This window comes from Aspergillus aculeatus (assembly GCF_001890905.1).
Source record: "Aspergillus aculeatus ATCC 16872 unplaced genomic scaffold ASPACscaffold_4, whole genome shotgun sequence".
Taxonomy (NCBI): Eukaryota; Fungi; Ascomycota; class Eurotiomycetes; order Eurotiales; family Aspergillaceae; genus Aspergillus; species Aspergillus aculeatus.
In genome coordinates, this window is record NW_017962979.1 from 1,035,751 (window position 1) to 1,054,605 (window position 18,855).

At 53.8% G+C, this 18,855-nt stretch overlaps 7 protein-coding genes and 1 non-coding gene across 8 annotated transcripts; 2 read left to right on the forward strand and 6 right to left on the reverse strand.

Moving 5' to 3' along the window:
* Positions 1–12: 12 nt before the first annotated feature.
* On the reverse strand, positions 13–1,745 carry ASPACDRAFT_76598 (galactokinase galE). Its single transcript, XM_020204732.1, has 3 exons — positions 1,073–1,745; positions 141–1,022; positions 13–85 (listed from the first exon to the last, which is right to left on the reverse strand). Exons 1-3 carry the CDS (start codon positions 1,726–1,728, stop codon positions 49–51), a joined length of 1,575 nt encoding a protein of 524 aa, XP_020058514.1. The 5' UTR covers positions 1,729–1,745; the 3' UTR covers positions 13–48.
* Positions 1,746–2,039: 294 nt separating this feature from the next.
* Positions 2,040–4,436, reverse strand: ASPACDRAFT_114859 (putative chromosome segregation protein (Pcs1)). Its single transcript, XM_020195841.1, is given in 6 exon segments — positions 2,040–2,229; positions 2,292–2,678; positions 2,730–3,170; positions 3,224–4,341; positions 4,387–4,389; positions 4,408–4,436. 3 exon segments carry the CDS (start codon positions 4,164–4,166, stop codon positions 2,455–2,457), a joined length of 1,608 nt encoding a protein of 535 aa, XP_020058515.1. The 5' UTR covers positions 4,167–4,341; positions 4,387–4,389; positions 4,408–4,436; the 3' UTR covers positions 2,040–2,229; positions 2,292–2,454.
* Positions 4,437–8,478: 4,042 nt separating this feature from the next.
* Positions 8,479–10,575, forward strand: ASPACDRAFT_76600 (class I SAM-dependent methyltransferase). The gene is made up of 10 exons (XM_020204733.1): positions 8,479–8,566; positions 8,658–8,692; positions 8,795–8,853; positions 8,996–9,042; positions 9,136–9,171; positions 9,285–9,403; positions 9,523–9,548; positions 9,657–9,687; positions 9,770–10,124; positions 10,198–10,575. Exons 1-10 carry the CDS (start codon positions 8,510–8,512, stop codon positions 10,429–10,431), a joined length of 999 nt encoding a protein of 332 aa, XP_020058516.1. The 5' UTR covers positions 8,479–8,509; the 3' UTR covers positions 10,432–10,575.
* Positions 10,576–10,858: 283 nt separating this feature from the next.
* On the reverse strand, positions 10,859–10,932 carry ASPACDRAFT_t97. Its single transcript has one exon. It is a non-coding gene; the product is annotated as a tRNA-Ile (tRNA).
* Positions 10,933–11,463: 531 nt separating this feature from the next.
* ASPACDRAFT_40997 (uncharacterized protein) lies at positions 11,464–12,410 on the reverse strand (the record flags this gene model as incomplete). Its single annotated transcript, XM_020200861.1, has 2 exons — positions 11,464–12,192; positions 12,252–12,410. 2 exons carry the CDS (start codon positions 12,408–12,410, stop codon positions 11,464–11,466), a joined length of 888 nt encoding a protein of 295 aa, XP_020058517.1.
* A 1,654-nt stretch (positions 12,411–14,064) lies between these two features.
* Positions 14,065–14,559, forward strand: ASPACDRAFT_40998 (nuclear transport factor 2 family protein; the record flags this gene model as incomplete). Its single annotated transcript, XM_020200862.1, has 1 exon — positions 14,065–14,559. One exon carries the CDS (start codon positions 14,065–14,067, stop codon positions 14,557–14,559), a length of 495 nt encoding a protein of 164 aa, XP_020058518.1.
* A 301-nt stretch (positions 14,560–14,860) lies between these two features.
* Positions 14,861–16,335, reverse strand: ASPACDRAFT_1854168 (F-box protein). Its single transcript, XM_020197367.1, has 2 exons — positions 15,806–16,335; positions 14,861–15,733 (listed from the first exon to the last, which is right to left on the reverse strand). The coding sequence occupies exons 1-2, from the start codon at positions 16,278–16,280 to the stop codon at positions 14,883–14,885; spliced, it is 1,326 nt and encodes a 441-aa protein (XP_020058519.1). The 5' UTR covers positions 16,281–16,335; the 3' UTR covers positions 14,861–14,882.
* A 584-nt stretch (positions 16,336–16,919) lies between these two features.
* Positions 16,920–18,286, reverse strand: ASPACDRAFT_41000 (N-acetylglucosamine-6-phosphate deacetylase; the record flags this gene model as incomplete). The annotated part of the gene is made up of 2 exons (XM_020200863.1): positions 16,920–17,846; positions 17,915–18,286. The coding sequence occupies 2 exons, from the start codon at positions 18,284–18,286 to the stop codon at positions 16,920–16,922; spliced, it is 1,299 nt and encodes a 432-aa protein (XP_020058520.1).
* Positions 18,287–18,855: the final 569 nt, after the last annotated feature.

Sequence of the window (18,855 nt, forward strand, 5' to 3'; positions counted from 1 at the left end):
ACATCATCGCTAGATAGGACCACGCTGCACGCTGCAAAACATAACCCGCTAAACCTCAACCTCCGCAATAGCCGCGCCCGTCACCCTAGAACAAATTAGCATATGTAACCATGACTGACGATCAGAGGGAGGGAACATACAAGAACGCTCCGTTCGATGGCTTGCTGATCACCATTGCCTGCGCCAGTTTCTCCTCGCTGATGTCCGGGAAATGCTTCAGGTAGTACTCCTCCTTCAGAGCCTTGGTGACGGCCTCGACCTTGGACTGAGGCAGCATGTGCACCGTGCAACCGCCCCAGCCAGCACCCGTCAGCCGACTACCCAGGGTGCCCGCACGACGCGCAATGGCGCAGATGTCGTCCACCTCCGGAGCGCTGCACTCATACTGGTCACGGCAGGAGGCCTGGGACTCGTTCAGCAGCTGGCCCAGGTACTGGATGCGACGCTCGTCCAAGGTGTGGGCCTTGGCGAGACAGGCCTTGAAGTCCAGCACCCGACGAGCCTCGGTGAAACAGTGCAGGGCGCGCTGCCGCAGGAGGAAGCGCTCGGCCTGGACGGGGAACGAGGACAGATACTTGGACTCCAACTCCGGCACCGTGATTCCCAGCAGACCGGCAATCTCCTCCCGCGTGTATCCGGTCTCCTGAGTCAAGGTCTCCCGAACGCTCTGGATCACGGAGTCAATCTGGTACTCCAAGGGGTCGCCCAAGCGACCTTCCTTGCGCATCAGCTCGTTGTGGAAGTTGCGGAGACTGTACCCGAGCGAGCTGTTGTCCTTAGGCAGGGTCAGACCGTGGCGGGCAGCCAGCACCACCGAGGCGAGAGTGCACTCAGCAACACGGAGGTTGTAGTGGCGGGGAGCGGTCTCCGCCTTGTTGGAGGTGACGAAGCTCTGCGCCATGAGGAAGGTGAGTTCTTCGGTCGCCTTGGGGATGGGCACGTGCTGGACCGAGAAGTTGGGGTAAAATTGAGTGTAAAGCAAGTATCCGCGACGGGAAAAGATGGAGGCCGCCTGGTCCATGCTGTAAAACGTCAGAATGGGAGCGAGTAAACCCAAAAGGACAACACTTACCCTCCAGAGTAAACACCGACTGCGCGCTCAGAAACAACGGCCAGATCGAGCAAGTCCTGCTTGGATACGTCGTGGTTGTTGGCCTTCATCACGGCTAGAGCACTGGCGCACACAAAGGCAGCACTGCTGGAAATGCCACCACCAGGGGGCACGTTTCCATCGAGCAAAACCTCCATGCTAGCCGGCGCAAATGAGCCGTCGGCGTTCCGTTGGCGCAGGAACTTCAGGGCGCCCAACAGGCCGGCCTTGAAGTAATTGACCCAGTCATGCTTTTTGGGGTCGATCTCAACGTCCGTGTCGCGGGGCACGGTGAACTCGCGCGTGGGGAACTTCTCCGGGTTCACGTTGGAGATCTTGACCACAGTCTCTGAGCCAGTAGCAGGGACCACCTTCACGGCGATGATCACATCGACACTGACGGCAGTCGGAAGGACATCGTACAGGTTGTAGTCAATGTGCTCACCAATAATGTTGACGCGACCGGGACTGCGAGCGACAAAATCGGGGCGATGAGAGTATAGCTTGGTGAATTTGGAGACCAAGGCATTGAAACGAATCTGGTGCTCCGGAGCGACCGAAGTGGTTGAGGCGTCGTCGGTTGCGTAAACCTCCGCGATGGTTTCGGTCTGGGGGACAAGTTCTTGCGGGGCAGCCATGGCGGGGTACGGTGCACAGCAAATGCGGTGGGAAAGTTATTGGGGGAGCGGGGAGGGAAAAGAAAAAGAAAAGTCGAAGCAAGAGGATGTCAGGGGAGTCTCAGGTGAAATAGTCTGTCAATCGAAGAGAAGAGAGGAGAGGTGCCAGCTGGTTTCCAGTTTAATTAATTGACTAGGCGATGGGCTATGACGGTTCCTGACCCAGTCGACAATTTTGGCGACAACTCTGATAGGAGGGGAAATTTGGCGAGGTCGAAGTTGGCGGACGCCGAAAGCGAGCCAGGCAGAGAGAGAAAAGACCCTGCCCCAGTGAGTGAATGACCACCCCGAGGGGCACCCACGGAGGCCCGCAATCCCGCCCCGTCGCTTGCCGCAGTCCCGTCTTCGCCTAAGGCTCCCAGCCGAATCATCCCATATGATGCCGAACACACTCTACGGAGTGCGGAACAGCTACCTACCGGAGATCTCATATCCCACTCAACTCAATCAAGCCACACATCGGTTGGGGATCACATTGATACTACACAAAAAGAAAAGATAAACTGACACGCCTGTTGGTATAGAAAGCCCAAGAAAAAATCAAAAAAAAATCAAGATCAAATCCAATGACGGACTCTGCGGCCCTCCGACAACTCGGCTAGGTCTCCCCCGAGGGCCACGCCTAATATCGCCCCACATAAATTCCACCATATAAATACTGCGGACGCTCATTAGCCTCCAGGACTATCAGTTGGCAGCAGTACTCCTCCGTTTCGTCAAAGCATCAATCACGCGAGTATAGAACTTGGATGCTTGTTGGCGCACAAAAGTGATATCAACCGTCAAGTATTCAGGAAGAATATCGATCAGGTCACGGTCGCGTTTATCGTCCAACAGAGGAATATACTGGAATTCAGCGGACTCGTAGTTGGTTGATGATACATGAGGGACAACCAGTTTGAAGTGAAGAGCTGTAGCCGAGTCAGCGCAAACACAATGCACCGTAGAGCCTGTATACTTACTTCCGTTGCTGCCGGTCTGGATACAGTCATATAAAGTGTCCGACTGTCGCTTTTTGATATCACGGATGATCAAACCAGTGAGATCGCTGTAGAGATCCTCCTTCAGCTGCGCATACTGGGCTGCCTGCGCAGCTTCGGCGTTGGCTGCCGCATTGACGCGGTTGCCGCCGCCCTTGATCGCACTACCAGGAACCTTCAAATTGGCAGCCGCGGTCTCGAGACTTGCGGCGGTGTTGCGGGCAGCAGAGAGTTTCGTCTGCAACGCCTTGACCTCATTCTGAGCCGAGGAGAGTTGGGTTTCAGTCTCCTCAGCATGGGTCTTCAACTGAGCGACTTCCGCGTCCCGTTCCTGCAGTTGCTTCTGAAGCTTGCGGCTTTGTTGACCGAGAGCCTTTTGAGCTTCCAACTCGGCTTTCAGGGCGGCAATCAGATTATTTGAGGCTGCATCGCGTTAGTCGGTTCTACCCTCCGTCTGCATATGATGGTATACGCACCGGCAGTCATGGACTCGCACTGCTTCCGTAGCTTCTCCATATTCGCATTCGCTTCAACTATGCCAATCTCTTTGAGTGTCCGGTAGCGGTTCTCGAGGGTATCGCATTTCTTCGTCAGCTCTCCAATCTTCCGTCGCAGCTCAGGCTCATCACTGGTGCGCGGCTTGAACGGAGATACCCGCGCATCTCTCAGAGACTGCCTGCGCTTAGTCGGAGAGGCCGAGCGCGAGCGGGTTCCAGTTGGTGGCGCGTCTTGCAGCACCGTCTCATCGACTTCCTCCGCTGCATCCTCCGGCACATTATCCTCCACCTCCGACTGATCACGCGTGTCCTTCGTCCCGGTTTTGTTCTTGCCTTGCGTCTTCTGCGGAGGCGCATCGCGTTCTTCCGACGGCGGCGGTTGTTGGCGTCGCTTGCTCGAGGGGGTGTATTCGAATTCGCCGTCCGCTACGACGGGCTTGTCGGTCGTTTTGCTGCGCGCCCGTGAACCAGCCCCGCCCGTCTTGCCCAACTTCGAAGCCTTGCTGCGCTTGGAAGGTTTGGCCGCGGTCGGTTGCGACTCAGCCAGCTCGTCGTTGGAGACCGCTGCAGACTCCGCCACCGCAGGAGCTTGTGCTTCGCTGGCGGCCTCCGCGGGCGGTTCCTGCTCCTCCGGTTCATCCTGCGGTGCCGCTTGCACCGAGTTCCTGCTGCCCTTGGGCCTGCCCCTCCTTCCGCTCTTCTTGCTCGAGCCCTCCGGCTCCGGTTGTACGTGGGTGGACTCCCGTCTCGGTGGTGGCGATGCCTTCAAGTCCGTCGATTTTGACCGTGGCCTCCCCCGGGCCTTTTTCGTCGGGCGGGCCCCGTCGCGTCGTTCTTGTGCGCCGTCAGCCTGGATCATGCTCTCGTCATCGGAGCCAGCCAGGCTGGACAAAGCTGCAGCTGCCGCCTTTCGTTTCGGCATTTTCGCGGTATATATAGGAAGAAATGATTTCGTGTGATGGGATGCGATGCGCTGCGCTGCGCCAACGATACGTGCTGCGCTGATCTGGACGCGACCTCGGGGGTACAAAAGCTCGGCGGGTAAACAACTAAAATCAAAGCGGCCCCAAGCTATGCAAGAGTTTGGGAGCGTTTCTACTTGTTTGATCAGCATCTACTTCTCAGTGTTTTCACCTCAGGATCTAGACAAGTATATTACCGCTAAAAAAAATAATGGTTCTGCTAAGTCACATATGAGGATCTTAATGATAACCCGACCATTCGACTGCTTGGCGGAGCTGCCAGCGCGTCGGCGCGGGAGAAAGTTGTGACGATCCGATGCGATGAGTGGTTGTTTGCACTGTTTGTTCCGGCATTGCATGTTATCCTCGCTAGAGCGTCACAGTACGGTACTTCGCAGCCACTTTCTTAATCATCATATCCCTTCAAATGTAATCAATCTTACCTATGTACCTGACTGTCTAAGCTTAGATGAGATCTATGAGCACTGTGATACTATGGAAGTCCGGTAAAGAAGAGATGTAGATGTAGGGTATAAACGTCGTCATCTAAGTGCTAGTAAGTACACCATGTATATTCTGTTATGATGGCCATGCTGTGCAACTGCCGAGGGAAGGGCGATCTAAGCTGCACCCCCCCCAGCGCACAAACTGCTCTACAAAGTATCCCACTCCACCCCAGACTCTGATAACCATAAAGAGCCGAGCATCATGCCATCACGAAACGTAACTTACGCTTCTAAAAGGGCTTTAAGCCCAATCTCCACTTCTGTCAACCACATGGCCCATCCCTTTCCTGAGCCTCGACTCCGTGTAGCGCCGTGAACCCAGTCGCTCCCCGCCAAGTTTTGCTTAGTGTCTTTTGAAAATCCGTACTTTGACACAGTAGGAGTCCAGAGTATCGATACTAAGTACCTTAGCTTTTCCTTAATGAAACCTCTCCAATCCCTCGATAGTCTTACGCTGTGCGGGTAAAGCACCGACTCTCCCCGACCCATCTGAGCCATAAAAACCACTCAAGGTCGAATCCTTGCCCATGCTACGCCCAACATGAGAGCACCGCTTGGGCCCTTCGAACTTTGAGGGGGAAAGGCCTGTCCTGTTCATTTGAAGTCAAGTCGGGGCCATTTGGACCGCCCGGTTGTGGTAGGTTTAACCGATGGCCCGTTTGGTACTAGCTGCGGGGACCCGAGTATATCCTGTGCACTTACAGTGGGAGAGTTTGAAGCCAGCAGCCGATTTCTAGCTACTTAGTCGCAGAGATTGGTTGCGTTGTACATGGTTAAACCTGGCACTTTCGCCGAAGGTGTCACCGTCAGGTGGGCGGGCTGCAGTCAGCATAGGAACTTGAAGCCAGGGCGAGGAGATGCGATGCGCCTTTGTCTGCTCTTCTGGCCCTTCCAGGCTTGGAAAATGGTCGGTTCATTATTCTATGTGCTGGACTGGGCGAGGTCTGGTAATTGGTGGCAAACGTGTTTCTGGATGCTTCAGCAATGATCATGGGTTCATGCGGTGAAAATTGATCGATTCACCTGAGACATAGATGCAACTGCAGTGATGGGATGGATAGGCGAGGGTCGATGTTAAGTACATACACGGTACTCCGTACAGAAGTCGGTTCTTCAAAAGTACTGTACAGTCCTTTCTGTGAGTGACTTTTCGATTCGAAAGCCCAAGTTCTTACGATCAAAAGCGAGGATGCAATGTCCCATGCAGGTCCCGCCTTGCTCATTGCTCAGCTTTTCCTGCCAGATGGCTCTGATCGATCCATGCCGGCTCCTGCGAGTGCTGGGTGTCTCCGCTTGGACCTCGTGAACTCAGGGCTACAATCGAAGGGGTGGGTTACTGCATATCAGTGGCAAGCGCATACAAACGGGTGGAAGTAGTAGGTTATATGGCACTTGATAGATATCGATGCGGGGATTAGCAATTGGCATAGATAGCATGGCTGGTTGTGGTCGAAATTCACGGAAAATCGTTGCCGGGCTTGAGAGCACAACTTGGGGAACGGTTAGCGGGGAGGATACACACATACTCATACATCTGAGTACGGAGGACTAGTCACTAACTAGACTACAACGTGTACTTGACGAGGGGGGGAAGAAGACCCACTACCGGTGCCCGGCAGGGGCCGTCCGGATGTCTGTTTTTTGACTTTGGAGCACAGGAAGAGGCATCACACCATGACCACTGATGACCAGGAAACTTTCCTTTTTGGACATACTAAACGATGGTGACTGTCAGAGCGCAATGCCGGATAACAGAACCCAATTGATCCATGCAAAGTCATCCTGGATGATGTGTTATGCGAGGTCATAGGCTGACAAAAGCAGAGCCGAGACTGTGCATGAATGCATTCGGGCCGTTCGAATGAAATGCTTTAGACTACTGGCTTGAGAGACTCGAGAGGTGAAAAAGATGGAAGGAGGGTCCCGTTTGTTCTCCACAATCCACACCGATTCGCACATTGGACTCCTGAACCAACACGGATGGGTCTTTTGGATTCCACGGCATGCTGACAAGAAGAGTGACACATGGCAGGGACTTTCGACTTTTGAAGCCTGGGCTGCTTTCCATTTCCCTATTGATCCCGAGTCTTTGCATTTCGACTGACTGCGGTAGGTAGCAAGAAGTGGAAAAAGCAGTTGTGGAAAGAAACAAAGTACGTTACACCGCCTAGGGCTGTTGAACCAATTGAATGTAACGAATGGCTTTTCCTGTCGGCATGTCTCGAGTCCACCTCTGAATCCACTGCATCATCAGCGGAGGACTTGCCCCATTTAAAACCTCGGTCTTCGGCTTGGCTGCGTGGGCTTGCTCGCATACAGCTCGCATGGGTGTATCCATCACCGATCGTTTCTCTTGCTGAAGAATGGTGATGTGGAGAATGGCCATGTTGTACTCATACTGAGTACTTTTGACAACCTTCGATCATACATAACAAAGGTTGAAGTTGCAAGACAGTTGAATTATACGGTTCAATGGTTGGAGTAATCAGCACTCTTTACCTAACCTACCTAGCTCTATCCGCCTATCGCCGATAGGCCAAGACCGACCGCGTTTCTCTGCTGTCATCAACTCTCGCTCGAACCTAGACCTCCAAGACTTTTCGGAGTACCAAGTATAGTTAGCCACTGAACTGGTCGACACCCCTGCACTTTTGCATGTCCAAGCCTCCAGACAGATTCCGTCCAACTTAACCTAAAGACAACGATCTATCTTCTAGCAGCAGTGCGGCACGGACCTACATTTTTCGCATCCCGTAAGCGACAGCGACCGCCACCACCACCACCACCACCACCACCACCACCACCACCACCTTCTCCACTGCATCGTGAAGCAGTGAGGAAGCTCTGTATGGAACCGCTTGTCGGGCGCTACTGTACTCCGTACTCGAGCTAGCTGTACGAAGCCTCCTCCGGGGCCAGCCAACGACGAAGGATTGCGGTGGGCGACTGACTGGGGTTCAAACGGTTATCCCGCATGAAAGCTCTCAGAACTCCCAAGACAGACGGGAACAGGCCCTGCCTGAGTATCCTTTTCTTCAGTCTTTCAAGGTTTGGCTGCATGCATGTCTGGCTTTTTTCCTAACTTCCTTTCCTCCTCGGCCCAGTCTCTTGTCGCATCTCATCACTGGCCAGCTGAGCCCGACCCGACTGTTGAGATTCCCATGAAATAACCCCCTCCCCTTATTATTATATTATTGTTATTGCTACTCCGTATCTCCGTATCATTGCATGGCTTCTTACTTCTTGGATCTTCTTCTCTGTTGGTGTCTTATGACCTTCTCCTATCCGATTACTATTCTCATTACTCTTGCTTCTCAACAAAAACTGGCTTAAAGATCGGAGTTCCTACTACTCCGAAATTCGATTTTCATTCTTGTTTTTTCTTGGTTTTTTCTTTTTCTTTCTTTTTTATCTCTGTCCTTCCCTCTTTTTCACTAACCACATACCATCTATTAGTTACTATTTTATGCTTAACTAATTTAGGAGAGTTCCATCGGGTCCCCCTTTTTATTCTGGAATTTTACTACATACATCCATCCATCCTCTCTCTTCAACGTCCCTGCTTGACACTTGATTATTTTCACTTTGCACTAGCGGGGCCATTCGATAAGTTACCAAGAACTCAGCCGGGGTGGTAATTACTTTCTGGCCACCGCTCCATCGCTCAATTGCTCAATTGCTCAATCATCAATTCATCATCCACAATTTATTCTAATTCTCGCCTTACCCACTACCACCACCACTACCACCACTACCGCCACATATTCCGCACCTCACCTTTTTTGTTTTTCTTCAATATGAGCGCCGACAATGCCCCTCCACATGAGATTGATGACAGTATCATTGAGCCAGATGTCAGTGACTCTGTCAAACAAACCTTTCCCCCTTCCCTCTCAAAAAGCCCCGACTAGATAGATAGCTAACCCGCAGGTGCTGGCGGGACAGGACTTCGATGACAATGACTCCACTTATCCCGACTCGTAAGTTTCCCAGCCCACGACTGACGTCCCCCGTTCCGTTGGTTCGCGCTGGATCACTACCACTACAACCCTTGACGAGAACCATGCTAATATTATTAACAGGCTGGACGATGCCAGCTATACTTCCAGTCTCGCATCGAGTGCTATGAACTATGCGTATGTATTTTGAGTAAATCACACATTGGTTATCCAGTTCTTCTTTCCAGCCCGAGCTAATAAGTTTCCCAGCTATGAGGTACTTCTAGGTTTCCTCGTCGCCTCATCTCCTCGTCCTCTTCGCTAACTGGGTTCCTTTTCCTTCCCAGAACGGTCGCAGATATCATTCCTACCATGAGGGTGAATATCTTTTAGTATGATAAACTCCTTCTGCTGCGAGGGCCCTGAACGCTCTCGACGCAATCCAACCTCGGACCTCGGAACTCCCATACTGATCAAGGTTGCAGCCCAATGACGAACAAGAGCAAGATCGCCTCGATTTGGTTAGTACACCACGCTCACATATACGCACACATCTCCAGCGGAGAAGACCGAAGGAAGCGGCGGAGATCCGCACAACGAATGATGGATGTTAATCAGACGACACTGGATACAGAGCCATCACATCTATAGCATGCTCCTGAAGGGAGAATTGCACCGGGCGCCTGTCCAAAACCCGGCTCGCGTCTTGGATCTGGGCACGGGCACGGGGATCTGGGCAATAGACTTTGCGGAGTAAGTCGGATTCCTACAATTCTGCGGAGAGAACCACAGACTTGAAATTAGGCTGCAGCTGCAGTGGAGGAGGGGCGATCTGGGAAACGAAATGGCTAATACGGTGTATCTTCCGGCAGTGCGAACGCGGGATCAGAAGTTATCGGTAAATCCAGCTACCCACCTAGTCTTCTATGACCGCGCGCTTTTTTTTCCCGTCAGACAAACGAACGATATGACTGACCAACTGGGGCTTTTTCTTTTCTGGATACAGGCAACGACCTCAGTCCTATTCAACCATCATGGTAAGTATCTCGCCCCTGAGCTTTATCTTTAGCTCCCCCCAGCCATCAAAATCAGAACGCCCCGTGCTAACATCAAATACAGGGTCCCCCCCAACTGTCGCTTCGAGATCGACGACTTCGAACAACCCTGGTCCTACAGCAAACCGTTCGACTACATCCACGGCCGCGAGCTCGAGGGCTGCATCCGCGACGTCGACCGGCTGATGGCGCAGGCGTTCGAGAACCTGCGGCCGCGCGGGTACTTCGAGATCGCCTCGATGGAGGTCAACACGTACTCGGACGACGGGACGCACCAGAGGGCGACGACGCTGCTGGAGGGGATCAAGTTCATGCACGAGTCGGCGCGGAAGTACGGCAAGGACATGCAGAGCGTGCACGGGTGGAAGGAGAAGATGGAGAAGGCGGGGTTCGTGAACGTGCGGGAGGAGATTTATAAGGTTAATAATCCCTGACCCTCTGGAATCCTAATTTTCCCAGTGAGACATTTTCACTAACCAACTTCCGAAAAAGCTCCCCCAAGGCCCCTGGGCCAAGGACCCCAAGATGAAGGACCTGGGCAAATTCCACCAGGTCAACATGCTGGAGGCCATGGGCCCTTACTGCTACGCGCTGTTCACGCGCGTCATGGGCTGGCAGCGGCCCGAGATCGAGGTGTTCGTGGCCGGGATCAAGAACGAGCTGCGCGACCCCAGCAACCACCTCTACACCAAGGTCCATATCGTGTATGGGCAGAAGCCGGAATGACATTTCGTGTTGTTGGGTGTGCTGGTTTTTTGGAAGTGGTGGCTTTCGTGATGATGACGTTGATGCTGATGACGTTGATGATGTCGTGTTCCTCTCCCTGCCTGCGATGATGATTTAGCGTTGGCTACTATTAATGAGAATGACTACTATTTTTACTAGACTGTTTTGACCATCGTTGCGCTGGGGCTTGGGGTTAAGTTGGTGTAGATGATTGTCGGGAGGTAGGATGGAACTGCGCAGTGAGGTAACTACTGTACGGTACACAGCTCGTAGGGACTTGAAGGGTAGTCAGGATGACATAGATACCTCCCTCCGCCACGAGCTGGCCGGTAGTCTGCCTTCAACGATGCAGCATCAAAACCCAGCGATAAGTGCCGAAGCCCCTCTATCCAACCTGCAAAAATATAATCAAAAGCAAAAAAGAAGCTGGTCCCAGAGGGGCTCGAACCCTCGACTTTAACGTTATTAGCGTTACGCTCTAACCAACTGAGCTATGGGACCCAGTTGATGTATTGTGGCTACTTGCTTGATGTTACAAAGCCAAGTATAGAAGCATTGAGAATGTAGTACACGCCTTGTGTAGGAATTGACCTAATACCGTGGGCAGTAGGACTGGAGAGAGCTGGTCACTGTAAATGACTTGCCGAATCGGCAATTGACAGATGGTTGGTGTGTTGGATGACCCACTGTCTTAGTTCCCACTAGTGGTATCATGGATATCTGACTGAGCCTTCAGCAGCTGCGTCAAAGGCCGGGATGGGTGGGATGAGCTACGGACTCATGAGAGGGAAGGTCACCGTTCATTCTGATAATCATACCAACCTTCTAGTTGTCTCTACTGCCGAGTTGTAGTGCTCATAGCCATACCAGTCCTACTCCGAGAAACGCAAGCAGAAGACTGAGAAACTGAACGAACCAGTAAGATATATATCCCATCTAGTGCAACTCTATACCCATACAACCATAATAAGTACATGAAACATTTACCCCCAACAACCCACCTATAACCTATATACAACCCCCAAAGAAAAATCACAACTTCCCACTCCTCCCTCCCGCAGGAGCAAAACTCCCCTCCCCACCCCCAATCGCGCCCACAATCGCATCCACACTCTCCAGAATCCACACATTCCCCGCCTCACTCGCCAACCACTCCGCGCCCGCCTTCGTCTCAACATCATCCGCCCAGCTCCCATCCTCCACCGCCTTTCTTAGGCCGAACACATGCGAGGTAACCTGAGGCCCGACGCCCGTCTGCGCCCGCAGACACGCCACGGCCACCAGCGAGGTGAGCACCCGCCCGACCCTTCCTTTGCCGGGTGGATCAGCCAGCAACGCCCCGTAGTTCATATTCAGGATGTGCACGGGCAGGTCCGGGTGCGCGCGGGCCAGCTTATCGTAGAGTTTTTGCTCGAAGGGCCGGTAGATGCTGTCCCAGAGGGCGCGGCCGCGGGCGCGGATGGCCGAGATGTTGGCGGGGGTGGGTTCGCGGATCGGGGTCGTGGAGAGTTGGGCGGTGATGGACTCCGGCAGGCTGGCGCGGAAGGCGTTGAGACAGTTGATCGTGCGCGGGATGCCGTTGAAGCTGATGCATTTGAGGCCGACTTCGCGCATGAGTTCGGCGGTTGCGAGGGGGGAAGAGGGTTCGGTTGTGGGGGAGGTCGAGGTCGAGGTTTCTGTGGGGGTGGAGGAGGAGGAGGTGGCGAGTTCGTAGAGGAGGGTTAGGGAGTCCGGGGAGTTCATGGTCATTGTTGTTGCTGTCTATCCCGGGGTGTTAGTCTGGGGTACCGGGGAGGCGCTGGGAGAGGGGCAAGACGCACCGATAAGGCCAGCCATGAGGGTTGCGAGATGCCCTTGGCTTGGGCTTCTTGTTGGATCTTCGCGTACACGGACTGGATGTTGCGGGGCGCTGGAAGGGTGTTGGGTCGCGCGGCGGGTGAGTTTATGAGCGCTTTGAGCGCGGGGGACATTCGTGACATTTTTTTTTTCTTTTGGGTGAGCCGGTCAATTTTGTGCCGGGGTGTGTGTGTCTCGTTGATGCTTTAGAGGTTGGGGATGAGCCGCGAGTCTTATCTAGGGACCTCGGCTGCCAGATGTGGTGGCCGAGAGGGCCGGATGACGCCGCGGTGTGGGTCCCGGCTTGTATATTCCGCCAGTTGAGGACTGCATACTGAGTACGGAGTTTATGGAGTAATTATTCCATGAAGCAAGTAACTAGAATACGACTTTCTGAGTCTGGTGATCTATAGTAAATGTAGAGAGATAGATCAATTAAGATACAGTAGAGAACTTCTTCCCATACGCGACGTAGTTGAGGCATTGTCTCGATGCCTAGGAGGAGGACACGGTGCATCGCGGCAGGAGGAATGCTTTGGAGGGCCTTCCGGTCAAGCTTGAATGGCTAGTAGTGACGGAGTGTAGTCGAGGGAATTGGCGATGATAGAAAATTTGTACTCCGCGACCGATAGATGCTGCAAGAGAGTGTCCGAGGAAAGCCTCCGAGTCAGTGACGGTATGGTTCGGGACAAAGACGACATGAGCCAACAGCGGAGGGGGATCGCTCTCGCGAAGAGTCACCACCGCTTCATGCAGAGCCCCATCTGAGGATTTCATCATTTTGCTCTCGATGTTCCCGAGATCAACCAATAATTCCGTTCGAAACATCCGTGACCAGCACTGGGCGAGATACTCCGTGGTGGCATACGAATCCGGGTAAAAGGGCCCATATGAGATGAACTGAAGAAGTGCAATTGCGGCAGGTTCAGCGCTGTAAACTGTTGTAGATTGGTTGGGATCAGCGACTCCCTCCTCTTCTCTTTAAAGTCAAAGCGCCAGTTCGTCGCTTTGCGCCGATTGACTTTTTCTATGGCCCAGCCAAAGGGCGTTGGCTGCTGCGATGGCCTCGATGTAAACGAGGCCCCTCTTCCTGGATGAACTGGCTGCCTTCAATTGGGTTATCCCCGCTGGCTCCACGGAGCGATGTATACCGTCACACACCCGTTCAGACCGTGTAGATAGGATCCGAGAATGGGTGAAGCTGAGGGCGCCATGCTGTGAGACCACTGGGCCGGGATCGGCATGGCACGGGACGGGAGGGGAGAGCCAAGAAGAGACAAGCAATTCCCAAGCGCCACTGCAGGGCTTATGCCTCTCAAACACGATGCATAGATTCTCTTCCCAGTCTATTACCCCGTCGTGATCATCTCATTCCAGGTGACGATGAGAATCTCCTCAGCATGTCATACGTTGATCGGCACTACAGCCCGTCCCCCACGGTTAGGGCTACGGAGATCAGTCGCGGATTTTACCCTCTCGACCGAACAACCCAGTAAGAGACTCGGTCTTCCCTTTCGGTCTCCGGCCTTGTTAGCGAGATTGTGTCTTACGGCCGGTCTCATCAGATGTCTGAATCTCCGTCGGTGGTCCCGTTAGAAAACTCGAAAGATTGGTATACTAGGTTAGTAGTATATAACCCCCTTCCACAACCACAGTCGCTACAGTACCTCCCCCTGCCTTTCCATAGCCCAAACAAGTCAAAGAAATCCCTCTAAGAACAAAGTTGGGAAAGAGCCACAGAACCACTCAATACTCAATTCCTAATCTACAAACCTACCTACCAACCCCGCCAAAACCATGTCCTTCACCCCAACCGCCCTCCCCGCCCTCCCCCTCCGCGAGGCGATCGTAGACCCGCTCTACCGCGCCGTCCTCTCCTACGACGACAATAACCTCTCTCTATTCGAGTCCGCCTTCTTCGAGGACGCCGTCTTCGACTTCAACGGCCGCGTGATGGAGGGCCGCGCGGCCATCAAGGCCGGCAGCTGGGACCCCGTTGCCCCGCTGGACACCACTCACTTTTTGAGTAATGTGCGCATCAACCTCTCTTCAGAGGATAGTGTGACGGCGACCGTGACCGCCTCGGCGTTGGCACAGCATTTCCGGGCGGGTCAGGGGAATCAGCCTGATACTACCCGGTTGACGAGCGGGGCACTTTATTCGGTTGATGTGGCGAGGGACTTTGCGGGGGTAAATGGGGATGGGGGTGGGAGCGGGGTGTGGAGGATTAAGCGGTGGAGGATGCGGTTGGTGTGGACGGAGGGGGATTGGGGGGTTATGACGGGGAATTAGTTTTGAAGGCTGGAGGTAGAGAGGTGGTGGGCTGGTGAATTCTTGTTGCGTTGGGGAGAGGAAAGGGGGCGAGAGGGGACACTGCCTAGGTACCTTAGTTATCGAAGTGAGGAAAGTACACCAAGTAGTATAACTGCTGGGCTTGTAGCCTGAAGAAGGCATGTTGGCTTCTTGTAGGCCTGTAGTGATAGGACTGATCTATTGTGCTATCGATTGCTACACATCCAGGCATAACCTGCTACACTTGACAACTGGACTGCGATGATATTTCTGTGTATATCCAGCAGTGGAGATTCATAATGTCCCTCTGGTGCAACACCACCTCAATAATCCAGCCCATTATTCCATCGCAAGGCGTACGTGCAACAATGGCAGTCAAACCCAAACTGTTCTTCTGCCAGGCTGGACCGGACCTTCTCATACTCTAGCTGCACGCCCACCGACTGAAAAGCGTCATCGAAACACATCTTCGCATTCAGGGCACGATGCAAGATCTCGCTTCGAGAAAACTTGGCCGATTGAACCGTGACGCTCCGCAGACTGGGCAGCGCCCCCGATGACACCCAGCGATAGACGAGCGGCAGGGTTTCTTGGTCTGGCACGCTGTACTCTCTATACTCCCGAAGAACCAACCTCTGTAGACTGCCAGGAAGCAGGCACTCCGTAGAGTGTCGCGCATTCCCATGCGCATCCGTACTATCACCTCTTCCTCTTAGCACCCCCGGGTCAATCGTCAGCTGCCGCAGACCGCGGAAATGCCGAAAATCCAACGGCGGATGATGTCCACCAATCGCATAAAAGTCCAAATCCAGACTGAGCAGCGAGGCTGCATGTGTGCGGATAGCGTCGACATAGCTCTGTCGGTCTCCCGGCCAGAACTCCGGGGGAGCTGTCGCCGGGACACCTTTCCAGGTAAGGTGCTTCAAGGCCTCGGGGACACGCAGCAGCTCGCGCAAACCGTCCGAGGATACGTCGCAGCAGAGCAGGGTTAGACTCTCCAGCCGTGTGGAGCGCGGCTCGTACTGCAGGGCGGGATCCAGGCCCCCGACGAGCGCTCCGACCAGGGTCAGGTTCCGTAGATGAGGGTGAACCATGACGGCGCTCCGGGTATCGAAGCTCCACAGTTCCGTGCGGATCTCTGGGTCGTAGGGCACATCGTCCATGATCATTTGGCCTTTAGTGAGGAAAATCAGCATCATGTGATGTATTTAGGACAGGGAAAAAAGGGGATTGGGGCTAAACCAACATGACTCCAAGGAAGGCAGGACATCCGCGCCACCAGCATGCTCGAACAGCCGGAACCACTCCGCTGCGTAAGCGTCGAATCTCTCTACATTGCCCAGGTCCGGATCGTCGTAGTCCTGCGGCGCATCGTAGAGAAGCCCTTTGACTGTCAGCCGCCGGAGGTTGACCAGCCGGCAGATCGTCGGCACCAGACTCTCCACTAACAGCGGGTAGTACTCCTGCTGGTTGGGGACGTTGACATAGTGGTAGTGGATCAGCAGCTCGCGGATGTACTGCGCTCGGGCTGGGCGGAGCTCGACTGCGCGAATGAATATTTCACCGTCGTGATTGCGCAGGTAGACGGACTGGTAGAGAAATGGGTCGACTAGCGCCTCGAGAAATCGGCATACCCGCGCCAGGCGAGCGAGTGAAGCTCGGGAGTCGATTTGGCTGATGATAACCCGTAAGATCTCCGTGGGCAGTTGGAGAAGCTGCATTTTTGCCGAGGTGGTTGTGAAAATGCGAGAAGAGGACGGGGTAGGGAGCGGTCTGACATTGGCGTTGCGGAAGTATATACGTGACGACTGGGTGTTTGGGGGCGGCGGGCCAGGCGGGTCTGGCTATTTCTTGATGGGCTATTTGTTGTTGTGGACTACCGCAGCCTTGCGAGCCCTGGCAAAATCTTAACTCCATATGATTTAGCATATTGTCGGAGGGAGTTTTTTTTGACTGGATTGTGGAGGTCGCAAGACAGCTCCAGTGACCCGGAGCCACAAGCCATCCGAGCTGCCTCGCTGCCTCGCTGCCTCAGACAAAATACTTCACCGGAGAAGATAGGCATCCAATCAGAATCTATTACAGAGCTACACCTGAAAATCATACTCCAGATGGCAAGACTTAGAGCGAAAATAGAATACCTCTATTCTTGTATTCAATATCTACTTGGCTATGCTGCAAAACACGATGCGCCATTACCCCTGTCTTAGAAGCAAGTGTATATCAAGAAGCAAGTAGCTTAAGCTTACCGTCACACCCCACAGTTTAGTGCTCTAGTCACCGGATCTGATGGTTTGACTGCCAATTCCGACGCTCAACGAGGCAAAACTAGACAAAGAGAAATATTCGAAAGGAAGACCTTAGGCCTTCGAAGGAAGAACCCCAGCATCACGTTCAGTGTCGAATACCTTCACACCCCGCTTCCACACCTGACGAATAGTCAAGGTCGGGCCGGAAAAAGGATCTTCTTCATCATCCAAGACGATCAGATCCGCATCCGCACCTTTGCTCAGTGAGCCCTTGACTCCCTCCAAGCCCAGAAGACGCGCCGGGGTGGCGGTAGCGGCGTTCAAGGCATCCGCAGTCGAGGCTCCTGACCACCGACGGAAATTGTTGACACACTCGATCAAGGTCGCGGAACTTCCGGCGATCTTGTCTGAACCCTCCAGGGTCAGCCGTGCGCCGGTCTTCACGATGCGGTCCCCGTTGGTCCAGTCATAGACTCCGTCAGGGAGCCCACACAGCCTCATCGCGTCCGTCACAAGGACCAGCCCGGTCGGATGAGCGTTGTAAGCGATGCGGATGGAATTCGGGTGCAAGTGGATGCCGTCAGCGATGACACCGTAGAAGGGACGCGGGCGGTCGGTCTGACCGAACAGGCCGAAGACCCCGGGGTTGCGATGATAGAACGGGCGCATGGCATTGAACAGGTGGGTGATCATGGTAGCGCCGCTCTGGGTAGCGGCGAGGGCTTGCTCGTAAGTTGCGTCTGAGTGGCCGATCGAATAGATGATGTTCTTCGAGGTAAGAGATGGGATTTGGTCCAGCATGTTGCCAACTTCAGGCGCCGCAGTGATCATTCGGACCGTTTGAGATGACCCGGTCAAATTATTCGAGCCGTAACATTCCACTATGTCTTCTAGGCTCTGCGCTGCACGAAGCACCTCGGAATTGTGTATACCGTTGCGGCCGGGGCTGATGAACGGCCCTTCCACGTGAGCGCCCAGTGACTCGGCGCCATCTTGAGGCTGGGCATCGCTTCCTGTGGGACCTAACGAGGGTAGAACCTAGAGCAATGATCACTACTGGTTAGTCCCGATATCTGCAAGCCAGGGATTGTTTTGCGTAGACATACCTTCCAGTAAACCTCTGGCGTGGAGCTCACAACGGTGGGGAGATATGAGGTAACACCCATCCGGGCAAGGCCCTTATTGACCATGCGCAGACCCCTGTCATATTCCTCGGTGGTAGCTTGGGGTACAGAGAAGTCAAAGCCCTGTGCACCGTTCAGCTGCACATCGATAAGTCCCGGGGCGACGATGCGCCCGCCGAGATCAATGACCTCATCCGGGGAGAGATGAAAGTCGTAGAATGCTTCCTGATCTTTGAGAATCTTCCCGGATAATGAGTCAATCCAAAGGTCTTCCTTGACTAGCTCGCTACCTTTCACAATCCGGCAATTTGTGAATTTGGTGATCCGGCGCGGCGGTGCAGTCTTCCCCGGCATATTGATAATGAGATGGGACGTGTTCAAAGTTTGAATCAGTACTGATCAGGCAACCGGAAGTGAGCAGACTCAGGTCTTGCGGAAAGGTTTAAAGGAAAAGACGACAGCGACGAGCAGGACGACGTGCATGGTAAATAGTTCCAGAGTTACAGGCGAGCGAGGCAACCCTGGAAAAGACAACTCGAGCAGGACGGTGACATCCAGCAGACAATGCCTTTGGAGAAAGCGTGGAGGGGCATGGAACCGGAAAGGAACACCCGAAACGTCACGTAGTAGACCGAGAGGTGACATCGGCAAATTAGAGTTATCTTTCTTTTACTGATACCGAGTCATAGTGAGGAGTGTTGCCACGAATATGACTCTATGCACTGGAGGGCTCGAGTGGAGCGCAATCCAGCACAAGGGCAGCTGATGTGCTGATGTGTTGATGACCGGCTTCTCAACAGCCCTGCGAGATGCAGCAAAGCATTCCTTCAGCATCATCGGCGGTTCAGCGTCAGTATCAGCAGCATCAGCGAGGATCCTGACTAAGATAGCCGCATGCCGACATTGAGGATGAGGTCACTGTA